At 34.2% G+C, this 18,002-nt stretch overlaps 1 protein-coding gene across 1 annotated transcript in view; it reads right to left on the reverse strand.

The window, feature by feature from the left end:
- The window catches only part of Samsn1 (SAM domain, SH3 domain and nuclear localization signals 1), a 133,874-nt gene that overhangs the window by 79,160 nt on the left and 36,712 nt on the right, over positions 1-18,002 (reverse strand). Inside the window, exons 6-7 of the mRNA XM_070030490.1 lie at positions 8,178-8,304; positions 6,308-6,657 (exon numbers count right to left, since the gene is read on the reverse strand). Of these exons, the coding sequence (XP_069886591.1) occupies positions 6,308-6,657; positions 8,178-8,304 (477 nt within the window). The remainder of the gene's footprint in view (positions 1-6,307; positions 6,658-8,177; positions 8,305-18,002) is intronic.

The raw sequence follows: 18,002 nt of genomic DNA on the forward strand, positions 1-18,002 counted from the left end.
AAATATTATTGTAATTACTCAGGAGATTAAAAATTGACAAATGGGACTGTTTCAAGTTAAAAAGTTTCTGCAGCCATGATACTCATTAGACACTGCTAAAAATGTACTATACAACTGGTGGATGGGGAAAGGATGGAAAAAAACTGGAAAAGAGCAAGGGAGGGGTGACAGTGTTCAAAAATAAATGTATTCTTTTCCTGACTTATTTAACTGTAACCCACATCACATTTACTATAATCAAAATATCTGCACATCAAAGGAAAGAATTACTAAATTAGACAACCCACAAAATGGAAGAAAAATTTGTCAGCTATTTAATGGATGAAGGATTAATATCATTAATACCCATAATATTCAAAAGGATTTTTTTCCTATCCTATTGATCTTATTAATCCTATTGATCTAATTTTTAATCATATTTAAACATGAAAAAATGTAAATAGTGAAAGGTTAGATAATCTGGTTAATAGATGGGTAAGTGAATTACACAAAGGTCTAAGAAGGACAAATAAGCTACCAAATATATGAGGATCCAATACCCTTAACCATAAAGGAAGCTACTAGACGCCATCTCACCCCAATTAGAATAACTACTACCAAAATTAATAATAATAAACAACAGCAAATTTTGTAGAAAATGAAAAGATGCTTACAAACTGCTGGTGGCAATCTGATTTCTGGAAACCACTGCGGAATTCAGTGATTCTAGAACTAGAATCTAAAATGAAAACTAAAACGTAAGCCTTGCCAGATCACTATGTAGTATATATCTGATGGACTGTAAATAAGTACACAAGAAAGATACCTGTACTTACATGTTTATTTCAGAACTGTTTTCTATAGTCAAGCTGTGGAATTATCCAAGATGCGCAATGAATGGATATAGGTTATGTCTTCTAAACTTTGGTAGCATTTGCCAAATAATAGAAACAAAAGGCTAAAGTGAGGAAATAGCAAAAAGGTTCCAAGATGGGAAAAATCATTGTGTTTTATGAAAGCATATACTCTCTTTGCTACACCAAGACTGTATGAAAGAGATTTGGAGACCTATTAGAAGACAGTTCAGGGGAACAAGTATGTTCCTTTATATTTGTACTTACAGCAACTATAGCTGTTGGGGAGACAAAGGTTAAGAAAAACAATCATATTATTACTAGATATGAACTCTGGGAACAGTAGTCAGACAACAGTATTCATTTCAATTGGTTGTTATTTATCTTTCTCATTGCTGTGACAAAATTCCTGACAGAAACAAATTAGAAGAGAAAGGATTCATTTGTTCATGGTTTCAGGATATGTAGGAGAAACGACTAGAACAGGATGTAGTCCTCAAGGCCTGGCCTGCAGTGAGCTACTTCCTCCAAGTAGGATTTGTAGGATTCATTTTTCACAGTTCTTCCAAGTCTCAGTCTGTTCATTTATTTTAAACTCATCAGTAGATTAAACCATGACTAGTTCAGAGCCATCATAATCCTTCACAAGTGCCCAAGAGGTATGTTTTAATAATCTTCTAGGTTTTTCTCAATCCAATCAAGTTTGCATTCAAGATTAAGCATCCCCCTAAGTCAGGTAAATCCATCAGAAATAACAGGTCATGTTGATTAAAGGGTCAGATAAGGATCATTGATACCAGTAGAAGCTGCCCAAAAGGAAAGAATGGAAAGACTTATCACCTCTTTTTCACAGAGCACTGATTGGGCAGTATTTAAACTTTTATACCACTTATTAAAGAGACCATGTATATATATAATTATAATACATACATTAATAATTAGCACCTACTGTTCCCACTTTGTATTAAAAGATTAATTGTAAAATCTTTTGCTCCTTCATTTCTTGGCTGCATTAGCACTTATTCTGCTTCTCCCATTGAAATAGTCGCACAATTTTTCCATTATCCTCACTTTCTCTTTTGGCACTATTCCTACAAGATTCTTCCTAGTCTTAGATATCCTAAGGAACAATCTTGTTTACTGTCCCACCTTGCAATGAAGTATTTAAACTTTGCTAATTTTCTTTTAATTTCTGTTATGTAATATTTTACCTGTGCCCTATTTGAGTTTTCTCTATTTTTTAATATCAGGAATTTGACTTTTCTTCTTCTTGAAAGAGGAAAGCTTTTGTGATCATCAGCTTTTAAACACATCACAGTAGTATAATAGAACTGATTCTAAAATATTTTAGACATTTAAGGGGAGTACTGGATATATGCTCTCTCTTTTCACATCTAGATCAATTCCACTTCTTAATAATAGAAAAATAATTTCTCTACAACTCCTATGAATGTAAAAACTTTCAGATTTTCAAAACCATGCTTGCAGACTATTAAAGGAAGATCTTGTTTACTTTGCAAAATAGACTTTTCTTATTATTTCCTAACTTTAGCTCACTTTCCTCCTTTTGTTAAGCCATTTCAAACTCTTACCATGAAGAGCTATATAAGTATCCTTCACTCTTCCGGTAAACCATTCTAAATACATAGCTTCAAGTATTATTTTGGATTACTCCACTGTTAACTGTTTTAAGATGCATCTGAAACCCCTCTCGAACCACTCATCTCAGATATTGGATGACAGCTGTGTCCCTAGTTTTCTCTTATTTAGTACACACTTTCAAAAGTCAGATCATGTACCTCTCTAAGTATATACTGAGTCACATGTTTTTACATGATATCCATAATCACATTTATCACTATTCCTCTGATCTGAAAGATCTTACAAATACTTCTGTGTGTTTCTCTTCTCCTGTTGACTTTTATGAAGAGCACTTCACAAACAATATGTTTTTTTTTTCTGTCTGTACAGCTTTTATCTCAACTGAGAAAAAGGATATTTTCTTTCCAATCCACTTGATTCTGGATTCTTTATTTTGCTCATTAACGCTATCTACTATTGACTAATCTTAAATATTTTAATCTTCTTAATTGCCCTAATAAATATTGAGAATCTTGCCTTTCACATAGTGTTTTGCCAAAGGTTTGCAGTCACTCCGAGAAAAAGGAGTGCATAAGGCCTGAACTATTCTACATAAATGGAGCTAGTCTAGTAAGGAAGGTAAGTACTAGTTCACTTAGGTGCATTGTGCAGGCCATTTCAGACCAGATTTATTTCTCTAAACTACAGAGTACAAGCCTGCTGGTGGCTTGGTAGAGTCAGACTTTCTACAAGTGCAAGACAAGTTTCAGGCAATCTCTAAACTCTTTGGTGGTGGAATCACTGAAAACTACTCTTCCTAAACTTTTAAGTATCCAGAAATGTCCTTTGTCTTTGCAGAGTAGATTCTTTCTCCATAATGTATGGGGCTAAGGCCCAGCTCTAAGTATGATAAAACACTCTTCTAAAAAATAGTCATACTTTTACACTTTAAAATTACTCAAATGTCACCTCTATCTGTCATTAATAGTAGTATTCATTTCAGAAGCACATCTTTTCCCTCCGTGATATCTGCCTTCTGTACTTTCAATACAATGAAAGTTAAATAAGCCAAATAATAACCCTGCAATTATGACAGAAAAAAATACCAGCTATGCTCAAATGGAACTGGATAGTTTTCATGTGTTATTATTATAGAATAGAGGTGTAGAATATAAAAATAATAATTTGCAGTCATCTAACTTCTTTCACTTCAATGTCTCAAATCCCCGGGTGCAGGTGGTCTCATTAAGTTTACCAAACCAATTTAAGTCTAACATGCTCTTGAACTCTCTCTCCAAATCCATTGAGGCCTTTCTGTCACAAATGCTGAACATAACCATTTGAAATTCTGAGCATTCTGCAGATGTGTTTGACCTTCTTTCAGATAAAACTCGCTTAATCATTTAGTAATGTACTAAAATAGGCAAGACTACCTCAATACAAAAGACAATGGTATTTTATACTCTATTGCATAAATCTATATGAACAGATTCACAAGTATGTTTACACCTGTTAAAAGATTATACATGAAGCTAGATTAATTGGCATGATTAAGGCTTTGGATATAAGGGTAGGCAATGATAAGAAATGCCATATCAAGTTCTATGGAGACAAAGGTCATTGCTTCTTAAAACGCACCTTTACTTAATTATATTAATGATGTATTTTGGCAATACTTGGGTTTGAACTCAGGACTCTTTCCTTACTAGGCAGGTGATCTCTCACTTGAGCCATTCCTCCAGCTCATTTTGCTTTAGTTTATTTTCCATTTACAGTCTCACTTTTCTCCATGTTGGCTTGAGACCATAATCTTCACACAATGCTTCCTGCATAGCTGAGATCCCACATATGTTCCACCATTAACTTGCCTAAATTTCCACTCACTTAGGCATGCTACTCAAATGTTTATTACCTTACAACGTAGTAACTATGGAAGTTGCAAACAAAAATGACTTTAATGAAGTGAATAAATGCCTAACTCCAGTATACCAAAGTATGTTAAGTTCCATGAAGACAGTGGCAATATCTATATATATTTTAAGCTTTCTATCCCCAATACTTAATATCCTGACTGGACACACAATAAATGCCACAATGTGAGAAACATAATGAAAGAATGATGCAAAAAAACAATCTAGAAATTTTCAGGCCATAGTTCAGGAAGGCTAGAGAACACAACGTTAGATCTGAACCTCAGAAATGAAGGAATGGCTTGCAACAAAGAAGAGAATACCATGGCAGGAAGAAGTGTTGCACAAACACAGAGATACAGAGGTGAAAAGGTTCAGCTTTAGGAATATCAAAACGTTCTATTTGGTAGTCCCGCATGAGAACGGTAGGGGATGAGTAACAAGTCAATAATGCTGAAAACTCACATTGAATTCAGACTACAGAAATCTAGTAATGTCGTGGTAAAACGTCCAGATTTTATTCTGGAAGGATTCTCTGAATATTTCTATTTAAGTTTTCATTCCTTTTGCCAAAACTTCAACATTCTGGACCAGCCACCATCCTGAGAAATAAGCAGATACCCTTAAGAAGCCACTGAATCCCACTATTTCACCTGCCTTGAAGAGAACTAAGGAAGAGGAATAGAGAATCACACACATGATTTGTACAGGCCAGTATCATTAAGTTGAGCAATATCACTAGTTACCACAGCTGTTACTACACAGCTGTAATATTTAACATATTGTAATCATAGATGACTTTACTGTCATCTTCAATGCCTTAATGCAAATTCTCTTTGTAAGCTCTATGAGAGGATTTTCTTCTTACCACAAATCTAGCCTCTATCTAAGAAGTGACTGGTCCTTAGAGGAAAATGGCACTGAGTAGATGTCCTGGATACACAAAATTGTTCCTTCCATTTACCACAAATAGGAACAGACATTATCTTGAGGAAATTGGGTACAACACATGCCCTAAGGAACTTAGAATCAAATTGGAAAGACTTCAGCACTCTTAAGACCCAGAGGATTTAATGGTATTCAATTTTGTCTTCTCAGACACCTCATGAGTTTAATATTATTACTTTTATTTTACATTTAACAAAATCAAGAACAGGCTGACATTGCTCGAGATATATTGCAATCATAAACTTCTTTGTTAAATGGAAACTCCTTTCCACAACTACTTAAAGATAATAACATTAAAATGGGAAAAATGAAAATTAAGATTAAGTTGTTTGACTACTTTTCCTAATCTAAAATAAGTACCAAAGACAGAATACAAACCTAATTTGTCTAGCTTCAGAGTCTATACTCTTTCCCATTATGATAGTTTAAGCAGGTGAAAAAACACTCTAATACATTAGCTAAAAGCTCGATCGATAACCTAAGACCATGCGAGTTCCAGAATTTGGCTCCACCTCTCTTTATCTGACATTGCAACTGTTTATTAATATATTTGTGGCTTTCCTAATTGTGAAACAGAGAGGTAAGTAAAATCTTTAACTTATAGGTTTTTGTGAGATTTAGTTGAGTGATGAGTGTAAAGTGCTTCAGAGAATGGCATACCCAGAATAAAAGTACTTACTAAGTTAGCTAATATTTGTTCATGTATTTTCATTTTCATGTTAGCAACATTCACACTCTCCAGTACACATTTTCTTGACCTGAAACAATGTCCAACATTTTTCTTCAATTGACTCAATAGAAATCTCTAGGGGAAAATATTGTTCTGTAGTCTATCTGTATATGAAGGAACAAATGTAATATTAACATGGACAAAATCCATAAAAGCTATCCTGAGTTTTGGAAGCACAAATCTAGCCCTAGTAATTTTCCTGAATCTGATAAATGTGAGTGATTAGCACATTGGTTATCTGCTTCTTTTCCTGCTGGTATAACCACACAAGCTAAGATAATGCATTATGTAGTTTAAAAACTTACCCATGAATGTAAGAGATCCATATCTGTATGAGAAGACTTGAGATGGGGGTGGTGGATACAAGAGAAGCACTCATCCCAGGGTCCAACTCTGCTGATTTGGAAATCAACAAATGTCCAGGGTAGGTTTTCTGGACAAGGCTTCCAGCTGTTCCACAGCAGACCTTCACCTTCATAAGGAGGTACTCCATCTTCCAAGTGGCATTCACTCAAAGTTCTGGATCTTCGCAAGGACATGGAAGGTAATTCTAATCTAATATCCATTTCTTCCTTCTTCCTAGTGCTCACATGATTAGCTTTCCTTTCTTGGAATTTGGTAAATTTCATACAGGGAATTGATGTGTCATTGTCACCTTTGGAATTAGAAAGAAGCATAAGTTAAACTTTAAGACTTTAAAAATTAAACCTGTATAATTCTGCATATGGAGACATTAATTAAATTCCAATTGTACACTACAAATGAATACCACAAGGTAAACCTGGCAGTCTTTCAATTTCACTAAATCATTTAAAATATATATTTAAAGTAAATTCATTTGTTACATGAAATGTTTTTAGGAAAGTAAGATTTACATGAATTTTTGAAACATTATATTTGAATAACATCAACTGAACTAGAATGAATAACAGCTCTATGCAGACACCATACTCAAGACATTAATTAAAAACACATATATTTTAAATTCCCCACAATTTACATGCATACCATGATACGCTTCTATTTCAAAATTTTTTCTTAAATTCCAAGGCCATATGTAAAAGAGAACATCATAAGAAGCAAATCCTGTTCTTTGCTTTATTTAAAGGAACTTTAAGGAGTGAAATCTCAGTGGATAGGGGATGAAATCCTACTGACATTCAGAAATAGCTATTTAATATCAATTTGCAAATACATTTGCACATGCAGTGTATTTTATGGTGAAATATTTTGAAAAATCTAGAAAGAGACTTAGAAACTAAAAGAGTATATTATAAAGTCAGTGCTTTGTTTATACAATGTGGCTATGGACCTGATGAAATTCCTAGTACAATGGTCTTCTCTTATCCATTAAATCAAGCCAAGACCATCATAGGTGTCTAAAACTATTGATCATACCAAAATTATATATATTGTTTTTTCCTATGAAAATGTATCTAAAATGAAATTGAATAATAAATTAAGAAGCTATTAACAATAATAAAATAGAGCAATTCTAATAATTTTATTGTAAATGTTATGACTGTGCTCTTCTTGTGCTGTTCTCTTTCTCTCTTCTCTTTTTCTCCTTCTTTCTTCCCTCTCATTCTCTCTCTCCTCATAGATCAATATGATTGATTGATATGGTTGATTATGTTCCTAGCTAGAAAAAGCAAGATGATATCAGATTTCAACAGTATACCGGACCCCCCCCCCCACAAAATATATATAATCCACCTAAAGTAAGTCAATCATGTACATGAATCTCTTTTGTTTCAAATATTTAACTGATGCAAAAAGACTATAGTTTACAAGCCTTTCTTTGTAAATAAGTAAATTCAAATAAAAGTTGCCATGCCAATTTTCTACATTGACATAGAATTTTTAAAAAATACTGTTTTTATGGCCATAGTACTCATGCTTTAGAAGACAGTGTACATTTTCTCTCTGAACCTCACTAACAGTTCTCTTACTCTGTCTGGGAAACTGGTCCTAAAGAGAAGAAGAAATAAGATGGAAGACAGATGTAGGGTTCCCTCCTTAATAGGGATGGGGGATGTGTTTTCAAATAACAGTAATCAGCAATGCTTAAGGTTGAATAATTCCTTTAAGTCCTTATCAGGATGGTCTTCATTAACACAGATTTTACCAGTTCTCCCTTACATAGCTTTAGTCGTTTACAGATCTCTTACTCACTGTGATTTATTAAAGTTGGTTTGGTCTCCTCCAGACTCTGCATTCTAGCCTTCTTGGTCCACATCAGTTTCTGTAGTCGCTTTAAGGTCCCCGTTGATCCTTCTGGGTCACTGTCTGATCTTACAGTCTAGCACAAACACCAATCAAGATCAAGATAGATTATTCTCCATAAGAGATTAAAAATTAAATATGTTGAAATTGTAAATATAAGGATAAAAATAAGGGAAACTTAAAATCTGAAACTCTGTTTAAGCAATAACTTTAAGGAATCACTTGAAAGCACATTACATGTGAGGTATTCAGAATCATAAAATAGGTTATAACTAGTTAATCATGCTAAATCGGTGTAGATTTTTCCACTTGTTTTAAACTTCAAAATGCAGCCAAAGGGAGCGATCAGAGCCGTCTAATACACTGGCTCCTGCCATATGTCAAAGGAACAAGTCTGCAGTATAACACAGATGGACGGCCAGGAGAAAAGTTGCTATTTACAAGTGTTGGAACAAAACTGACAGGATGCAAAGAACACATCCACCTGCAGGTATCAGAAAACATAGAATTTGATTTCTCTCCGTTTTTCTTTTAGAAATCTGTGGTTTCAGGTATCACCTATATTCAAGTAATAGAATTTTCATTTTGCAAAGATATACAGAGTGAAACAAAATATAGCCACAGCACAACACACTAGTCTTTACTCTAGCAGCCTTATTTGTTTTCTGTGAAAACTGAATTAAAAAATTGAAGCTGGGTGCTGGTGGTTCACATCTTCAGGAGACTGAGATGTGAGGATTGAAGTTCAAAGCCAGCCTGGGAAGGAATGTCCATGAGACTCCAATTAACCACCAGAAAACCGGAATTGGCACTGTGGCTCAAGGGTAGAGCACTTGCCTTGAGCTGAAGAGCTCCGAGACAGTGTCCAGGCCCAGAACTCAAGACCCACGACCAACAAAAAAAAACAACACAAAACTGATTAATGACATTTATGACTTATTTGAAAAGGGTAGAAAATATTTCCCACTATTTGAATGTTGACGAATTTGTATTTTACTACTTTTTATCATTTTGTTCATATATATGACTAAATGAATATGAATATAATATATTGACATATATAACCTTATATATAGTTACATTTACATTGTCTTCCCAGAAAGTATTAAATTTATCATATAAAGTATTATATTGAAAATATTCTAAATCTAAATATTACATATACAAACATATACACATGTATGTGTGGGGGATATGTATGTACATATATCTGTATCAGTATATATACAAGTGAATGATTCAATTCCTCAACTCCTCAATTAATTCAATTAATATTTGAATGAGACATACTTATAATGAGAGCAACTGTGAACCCAAGGAAATATTTGGAGGTAGAGGCAGTCTGACAGGCAAACATTTGTATTCTTTACTTTTGGTTAGTCATGGGGCCTGAACTCTGGGCCTGGGTGCTGTCCCTCAGCTCTTCAGCTCATGGTTAGCACTCTACCACTTTGAGCCCCATCTCTTTTTCTGCTTATATGGTGCTAAGAAACAGAACCAAGGACCTCATGCATGCAAGGCAAGCATTCTACCACTGAGCCACCTCCCCAGTCCAAATATTTGTAATCTTTAGAATGAGATTTTTATTTGGGGGCTTTAAGAATGAATAGTCAATATAAAGTTGGTATTCAGGTTCTGCATAATAGCTCTCAGTAAGAAATGTAACTAACATTTTATCAGAACAAGCTATACATAAATGGAAAAATGTTTTACTAACATTAATCTTTCAAACCAAGGTTGTGACTGTGATGTCACAAATGCCAAGGTATGCAAAAATATCCTGTATCTTTTTCCCTTTAGTTTAAAACAATTTCTATTGTTGACTATTTTTTGTGTTATTTTCTTTCATACTGGAAGGTTTCTACATTTAGATGTGTGGGGTCTCATGGTACAGAAGTTTGAATAAAAATAGTCTCTTGTTAATTCCTTCATATACTATGATACCCTTTTAAAGGCTCTTTTATGGTTAATTTTTGTATCTTTATTCACTAATTCATCTTGGGGATTTTTGACACGTCTTCTGAATTTAATTAAGAATTAATTTCCTATGCTTAGTCTAGTGCATGGCTTAATGAATGTTTTTTTGAATGGAAATGAAATCTTGATTTTATACATAAGATTCTTTTTACTGGGGGGGGGGTGTCTGTCCCCGGGGACTGAACTCTGGGCCTGGGCGCTGTTCTGTAGCTCTTCAGCTCAAGGCTAGTGCCCTTAAGCCACAGTGCCAGTTCTGGCTTTTTTCTGCTTATGTGGTGCTGAGGAATCAAACCCAGGGCCTCGTGCATGTGAGGCAAGCATTCTACCACTGAGCCACCTTCCCAGCCCCCTAGGATTCTTATCTACAAATGGAACCCATAAGTACAATTTTCATTTTAGACTGGCAACTTTCAGTATAACCACCTTCTCTTGCTACCAAGTAGCACCTTCCTGAATCCATATTCCATAACAACGTTATGACAATATTTCATATAGTATATATTATTAGTGTTTTAACAATGTTGATAGTTATAATTAAGTTCATATTATAAGAGATATAAAATCATGACCACTCCTCTAGAATACTTTCAAACTACTGTTTAAACTCAGTCTACTAATCTATTGCCTTTATATTTGTACTGAGCGTGATTAAAATTTATGACAATGTGCCTTTTATTTCTAGATACTTTCTAACAAATTTCTCCTCAACTAAACTGAGTATCCAAATAAACTTTTATTGAGAACCTACTATAAATTAAGCATTAGCCCAACATTCTGTCAAACAAGTGGATGAATTCACTGCTTTCAGGGAATCCATATTCTCAAAGAAGTTGATGCATGGTAAAGCTATAAACAAGACAGAACTAAGAAAGTTTGAGATAGAAATGTCATACTGAAAATTACAAGGATGATTGGACAAAGACAGGGAAGGGGTGCTCATTAATTTAGACTGGATGCTTAGGTAAGACTTACTGAAAAATACTAAATCTGAGAATTGCATAATAAAGAAATTGATATGAAGATTTGAAGATGGCCTTGGATTCAACAGATGATCAAGGTGTAAAATACATATGGAATATATATGGAATATATGTGTTTAAATTTTTCTATCAACTTATGCACATGTGTAAAACTATACATACAGTTACATGTATATAACATACAACTACATTATTGTGGTTCTACATTTATGCATACATATACATGTGTGTATATATTCATACACACATATATATATGTGTATGTGTGTTGGCAGAACATTTATCTTTTAATTTTATCCCTTCCATTATATTCTAGCAACTTACACTTGTGGAAACTAGACCTAGTCACCTGTTTGATGCAAGCTTTTTATTTTTTACTTATAATGAAAATGAAGCTAGAAAGCAATATGAGAGTTTGAGGTTAAAAAATCCCTTTGTTCTTAATATCTGATTTAGAAAAAAATCCTTTTTAATGCCATCTTTAACAAGTATTAAAGAATCCTATTCAACTCATATCTATTTTACATAATTTCTTCAACAAGGTGAAGAGTGGGTTTTAAAAATTCATATTTTAGCTTACTTTTGAAGAAAGCTATAATTAAAATCCTGAAATGCCACCAAAAGTGGCACTATGGCTCAAAGTGTTAGAGTCTAGGCCTTGAGTAAAAGAGCTCAGGGACAGAGCCCAGGCCCTGAATTCAAGCCTCACAGTTGACCAAATAATAATAATAACAACAGCAATAATGATGATAATGATGATGATGATGATGATGATGATGATAATAATAATAATAAGTGAAATAAATGGCTTTTCCTAGTTTGTAGATTCTTTTCTAGCACTAAGATATATTACTTTTAAAATTGGGAGACATTTTATAATTTTATAATTCTACTGTAGGTTTTTCAATACTCAAATCTGTCTCTGCCTACCAGGAAAGGAAGAATGCAGATTTTGAGCATGAATTATTCATGGTTGAAAAATGATTCCTAAAGACTGGATACAAAGAGAAAGTTATTTTCATGAAATAAAAATGAAGCTTTAAATTGCATATTATTAACCCCAAAATTGTTATCCTCACTCATTTCCATACAAGGTGGCTAGGTTCTTTCATAACCAAAAACATACCCTAAAAAAGATAATTTGTTTCTTCAGAATGATCAATGAACATTTAGTAGCTCAATGGACAGTAACGAAATGGAGAGGATTAAAACCTAGGAACAATCAAAGCAAACAAATGAAAATAAGCAAGCGCATTTCACATTCTACTGCTTCCTTGAAACTACATCTCACCTAAATCGCAGCTGCAAAGTAATTTATTTGGGAAAATAAAATATTGATGGAAGAAATAATTATACTTGGTATGACACAGCTGTTGATATCGTCTAGTGTCTTTGCTTATATATATTTCATATATATATATATATATATATATAGGTGACAGAAACAAATTAAAATAAAACTGAATCAGTGGTTAAAATAGGGCTAGGTACAATAAAACAATTAAAGATATAAAGTAATTGAATAAAACAAATAATGAAATAAAAGACTGTTTTCCAATAAGACATAGAGGCTATTTTTAATGCATTCAACACACATTTACTTACTGAGCACTATATCTGTGGAAGATGAAAAAAACAAGGGGACATTTTACCAACATGTGATGCTCATTGCTCAGTACCAATGCTAGAAGAAATAGTCATCGTTACTGAGCCAATCCTTCCATTGGAAGATGAGCTTGGAGTTGCAGTACAACTCTACACTACAACTCCACTTCAGTATAGATATTTAAGCTGAAAAACGGGGCAAAACTGCACATGAAGAAAGATGATGTGTGTGACAGATGTACAAATATTAATGGAAAGAATAGGAAAGACTATTACATGGAGGAGGGAGCAATGTGTTTGGCTAGAGGATTATCAGGCATCTGAACAGTAAATAGTATAATTTGCCATCTCTAGCATCTGTAAACCCAGTGTGCAAACACAGATCACACACTCAAGTCCTAATTCAGGTTTTTAGTCCTTCTCTTTCCTCTGAAGAGATTTTTAAAGCATAATCTTGTTCTTATAATAAGGACCTTTCTGAGAATGCAATAAGAAAGTGGATTTTTCGAAGCCCCACAGGTCTTATCTTCTATGGCATAATAAATTCGCAACTTCCTGAATATACCTTCATATACTTCTATATGAACATTGTATGCACAGTGCCAATGCTGTTCTTTGCTCATTGGCTGATAAGGGGTCAGTCTTTTAAAATGATAGCCAGGTCAAGCCAAATGAAAGCTTCTGGGATTAACCAAGTTAGAGATGCAAATGAGAGTCATGCTAGTTTAAGGTAAAAAGCCAAAGAAGTACCTTCTTCCTTCTTGTGTATTATCCCCTGTTCTGAAATTTTGAACAACTTTTTAGAACTCTTCATAAGAGCATTTCTCTTTGTAAGTACACTCCCTATATGTGAAAAAAAGTCAGATAGTAGAAAATTTAAGAGCTAGTTCATAAGTGAAATAATTGTTATCACCTATGGGATTTCTAACAGGCAGAAAGAGACATACACAGGAAATAAGCATGAGACACATATGAGAAAAACACCCCCTGTAATAATCAGCCTGCTCTAAATATCTGGCCATTCTGTGTTCATGCTCTGTCTTGTGGCTAGCTGTGTGAACTTTAGCAAGCCATATACTTCCTCCAGACTTCAGCTCCCTCAGCTGAAAAGTAAGAAGATCAATCAGAAAAATCCATTGTTCTTCAATGAAGGTGAGTGTAAGACTAAAGAAATATTTCGTGTTACTACAAATTCTTGGACCTTAGAAAAGTCACAGGGGAAATGTGGGAATGAACTATGAGCCATCACAGATTATTACAGTTTGAAGATATTTTTACTAGTGCAGCATGTTACTTAAAATGAGGAAACTGAGACACAGAAATGTGAATTTAGTGGTTAAAGAATACAACCAGTGGTATGGTCCATTAATTCACTTTTCTTGTGTCTATTTATTATTAATATATTTCCTAGTCTTCCCAAGTGCATACCTTTAGATTAATTTGGAAGTCCTTTTGATACTCATTGAGATTCATCTATTTTTTCACAGTTTTTGATACTTAACTAGCTATTAAAAACTCAAGAGGCATGGGAAATAGCAAGGGCAGAATTCAATTACTTTTCACAGAGCATGAGTAACATTTACATAGTACCTTTTCATCACCTCTCCCTATCTAGTACAGCTATCAGCCCTTGGACAAAAAAGTAATCATCAAGAAGAAAATTGTTACCAAATTCAGAGGTTAATAATATATCGGTTATCTTTGATAAGAAGAGTATGAATAAAGATACTTTTATCATATTCATCCCTACATAAAGAAACATGATTGTTCAGGGTATTTATTGGCACAAAATCTGCAAGTCTGTATTACATTGTCATTTTGGGAAACAATAATCAAATACATTATATAATTTAGTCTGCAGTGTTCTTGTAAAGCTGTCTGGGACAAGTACTATAAATAGAATGTACAGTTTATTCAAGTCCATCATTTCTGGTTCTTGCCAATGTGAATGATCGCTCAGGAAATTTGCCAGGCATTCAAAACATGTCCTTTCCATGAACCTCTGTCTAGCAATGGCTCTACAGAGAAAGAAAGATAGTTCGATGCTATCTGAGGATTTTAATATTGTAAGAGATAACTGTCTTACAACAAATTCTTTCCAACATTATTAAAATTTCCCTAACTCTGAAAAATTACTAAATTTTAGAGGGAAATTTTCAAGTAGCATCCTTCTTTGAAGGATGTGTTTTAGGCTTTCTAAGTGGTAGCTGTAAACAGGAAGCTGTGTTAATTAAAATGAAGAGAGAGATGCAATCCTCACTAAGTAGAAGGATCTTGGGAGAAAGTCCTCATCATTTCATGAGCAACAGGTGTTTTGAGAAAGAGACAGATACCAAAGTTCAGAAATCACACTTAGAAAAGGAAAAGGAGACAGCAATCTAAAAAAAAAAAAGTGAAATTGAAAAAAAAAAAGTTACACAGCTATCAAAATAATTGGAAAAGGATCCATTGTCTCAATTACAATTATTGTCTTGTTATCAAATATGCTGATTGATGTGTCATGACTTTGTGAATGACTTTGATTACATGCATATACACAAAAAATGAATATAGGAATATGTGTATGTGAATATGGACTATATGTACATTTTCTGGAATACATGTGTACTGAATGTGATATATTTTATGTATATGTTAGATGTGCTCCTGTCATCTCATTTACTGCATTCCCAAGCCATGATTTAAAAAATTATGAAAGACTGATAGGAAGAGAGAAGGATTGATCAAAGGCATGATTATGAAGCAGGGTTTTCTGTAATCTCTTAGTGCCCTATTCTAGCTGGCACATAATCAATAGCTATCTTTGGATCTCTGGTACCATTTAATCCCAAACCAAATGTATTTTTGGAATTGGAAAACATCTCAGGTCATAACATGGCATGTGTGTGCATATATATATATATATATATATATATATATATATATATGAATATATATGTATCTTACATATAGGGCTTATCAGTTTAAGTTTCCTACCATCATTTTCTACTTCTTTTGAAAATTCCATGAACCTGGTATGATGCACAGTTTCTACCCAGGGCACTTCAAGATTTAAGCAATGGACATTGATTGTGGTTATAAGACACAGAGTTTTCTTGTCTCAAAGTTGCCATTTCCCACAAAATATTCATATGTTAGAAACTAGTACACAAGGTAATACCACTAGAACTTGGAGGAAAATGACCAAGTCATGAGGGCTATTGAAAGGAGCCAGGAAAGTTGAAGTTGATTTTCCTTTCCATGATATGAAGATGCAGGAAGAAGCGATCATCTTTGAAGAAGAGACACTGAAACCTTGGATTGGAGTTTCAACCACTGTGACGGATAAATTTCTGTTCTTAAAAAATTATATAGTTTGAGGTAATTTTTGTAGCATCTTAAATGACTACAGCATATGAATTTTAATGTTTTACTATGAGATGAAGTCCTTCAATGGAACAAAAAGATATTTAACAAAAGGAGTCTGTCAATGTTGATGGGATCACTTCAGGAAACAGTATTCATATGCTTTTTTAACTTGTGTACTTATAAAAAATAATAGAATACCAATTTACTAGTAAGGAAACTGAAGCTCAAAGTTTAAATAAAAATATAAAGTCAACTTTTCTGGCTCATATAAAGATAAGGCAAACTGGGGTACAGTAACATTTAACTCTAGGCAGACATTTGGCTTATGTAGACAAGTTATAACCAAGGATTAAGAGGCCAGAAGCAGAAAAGTGACAGTCTGTCTGAAGTAACTGAATTTTATTTTGCTATTCTTTGCACCTTTGGTTTGTCACATGTTTAGGTTTGGGCTACATTGTCAGGCTGCCAACTATTATCTGGAACTTGGGGCGGGCTAAGTTACAAGAATGTGCAATTGGTTCATTTCTGTGAGCATTCTCATTGTCAGAACTGGTTCCCATAGCACTTTGGGAATTCAAAGCCTTAAAAGAATTAAGTAAACAATAGTTGAAATGGGTGTAGAGTGCTCTAACCCTTAATACTTTCTTTTTTTTTAAATTAATTTAATTTTATTTATTTGAAAACATACTGTACAGAGGGGCTACAATTACATGGGCAGGATAATGCATACATTTCTTACCAAGCATTGCAGCCTCCTCCTTTGTTTACCCTTCACCTCCCTTCCCAGCCTCCCCCCTCCCCCCAACCAATTATACCCCCCTCCCCCCCCCCACACCGACATTGTAAAGTTGGTTTTGACATGACATTTTGTACTTCTCATTGTTGCAACAGGTCCACCTGAATCCTTAAACGACTTGTTTGTCCCCATCTCCTCCACATGTTATACTGACATCAAATATAGTGAAAGCGGGGGTTACACTGTGGGGGAGGGACATACAAAGCAACAAAGAAATAATCTTATAAATGCGTTAGAAACACATGCATGAAAGAAACGAAAACATTAAAATACATATTTAAGTAACCCTTAATACTTTCATCACTACCATATAAGGAGGAATGTATCACTCTACAGATCCACATATGTATTTTAATTAATTTGCTCAAAACTATCTTTCACTCTAGAAGGAGCTTGGGGAGGGTATGGGGAGAAGCCGTGGTAAATGTTTTGGTTTAATCTTGAGCAGGGCTGCCTGACAGTGCTTAATATCTCCAGCAGTGAAGGTAATAAATGTTAGCCTGCTTTTTGATCATGAATATGAATGGCGCTCCGAAGGCTGAATGCAACCTAAAAATTTACGTGAGAAATGAGGCATGCAACATTTTTGAAAATATATTAGCCCAAAGTCTGCATTACTGCATATTTTATACCCTTTTCAATATGCTCCACAAGATTTGAGCCATCCACAGAATGTTGCCAGAGAAGAACAAACAAGAACAAGGATACAAAAGCAAATACTGGGGAATCCAAGATGTTCTTTATGATCAGTGTGATGATCACAATCCTAAGCAGATGGTTTTTTTCAAATTCTATCCAACAGCATTGCTCCTACTAGCCTAGTTGTCTAGCAAGTTTACCCCAGGCCAAGAACAAAGAAAAATTCATGAAAGCAGTCCATGCTGAAGAAAGCCTTCCAGGATTATCTTCATCTGTCCCTTGGTTCCTTCTACCTTCTTCCAGGCTGGAGAGCTTTCCTTTCCTTTGGGAAACATGAAGGCTGCATCTTCCTGAATACTTCTGTTTGAGAATTTACTATAGGTTTGAATTTTACTCTGAACTTCCCAGTATCCAAAATGTATGTGGTAG

Source organism: Dipodomys merriami, unplaced genomic scaffold, assembly GCF_024711535.1.
Source record: "Dipodomys merriami isolate MVZ:Mamm:240054 unplaced genomic scaffold, mDipMer1.0.p SCAF_2, whole genome shotgun sequence".
In the NCBI taxonomy this organism is placed as follows: Eukaryota; Metazoa; Chordata; class Mammalia; order Rodentia; family Heteromyidae; genus Dipodomys; species Dipodomys merriami.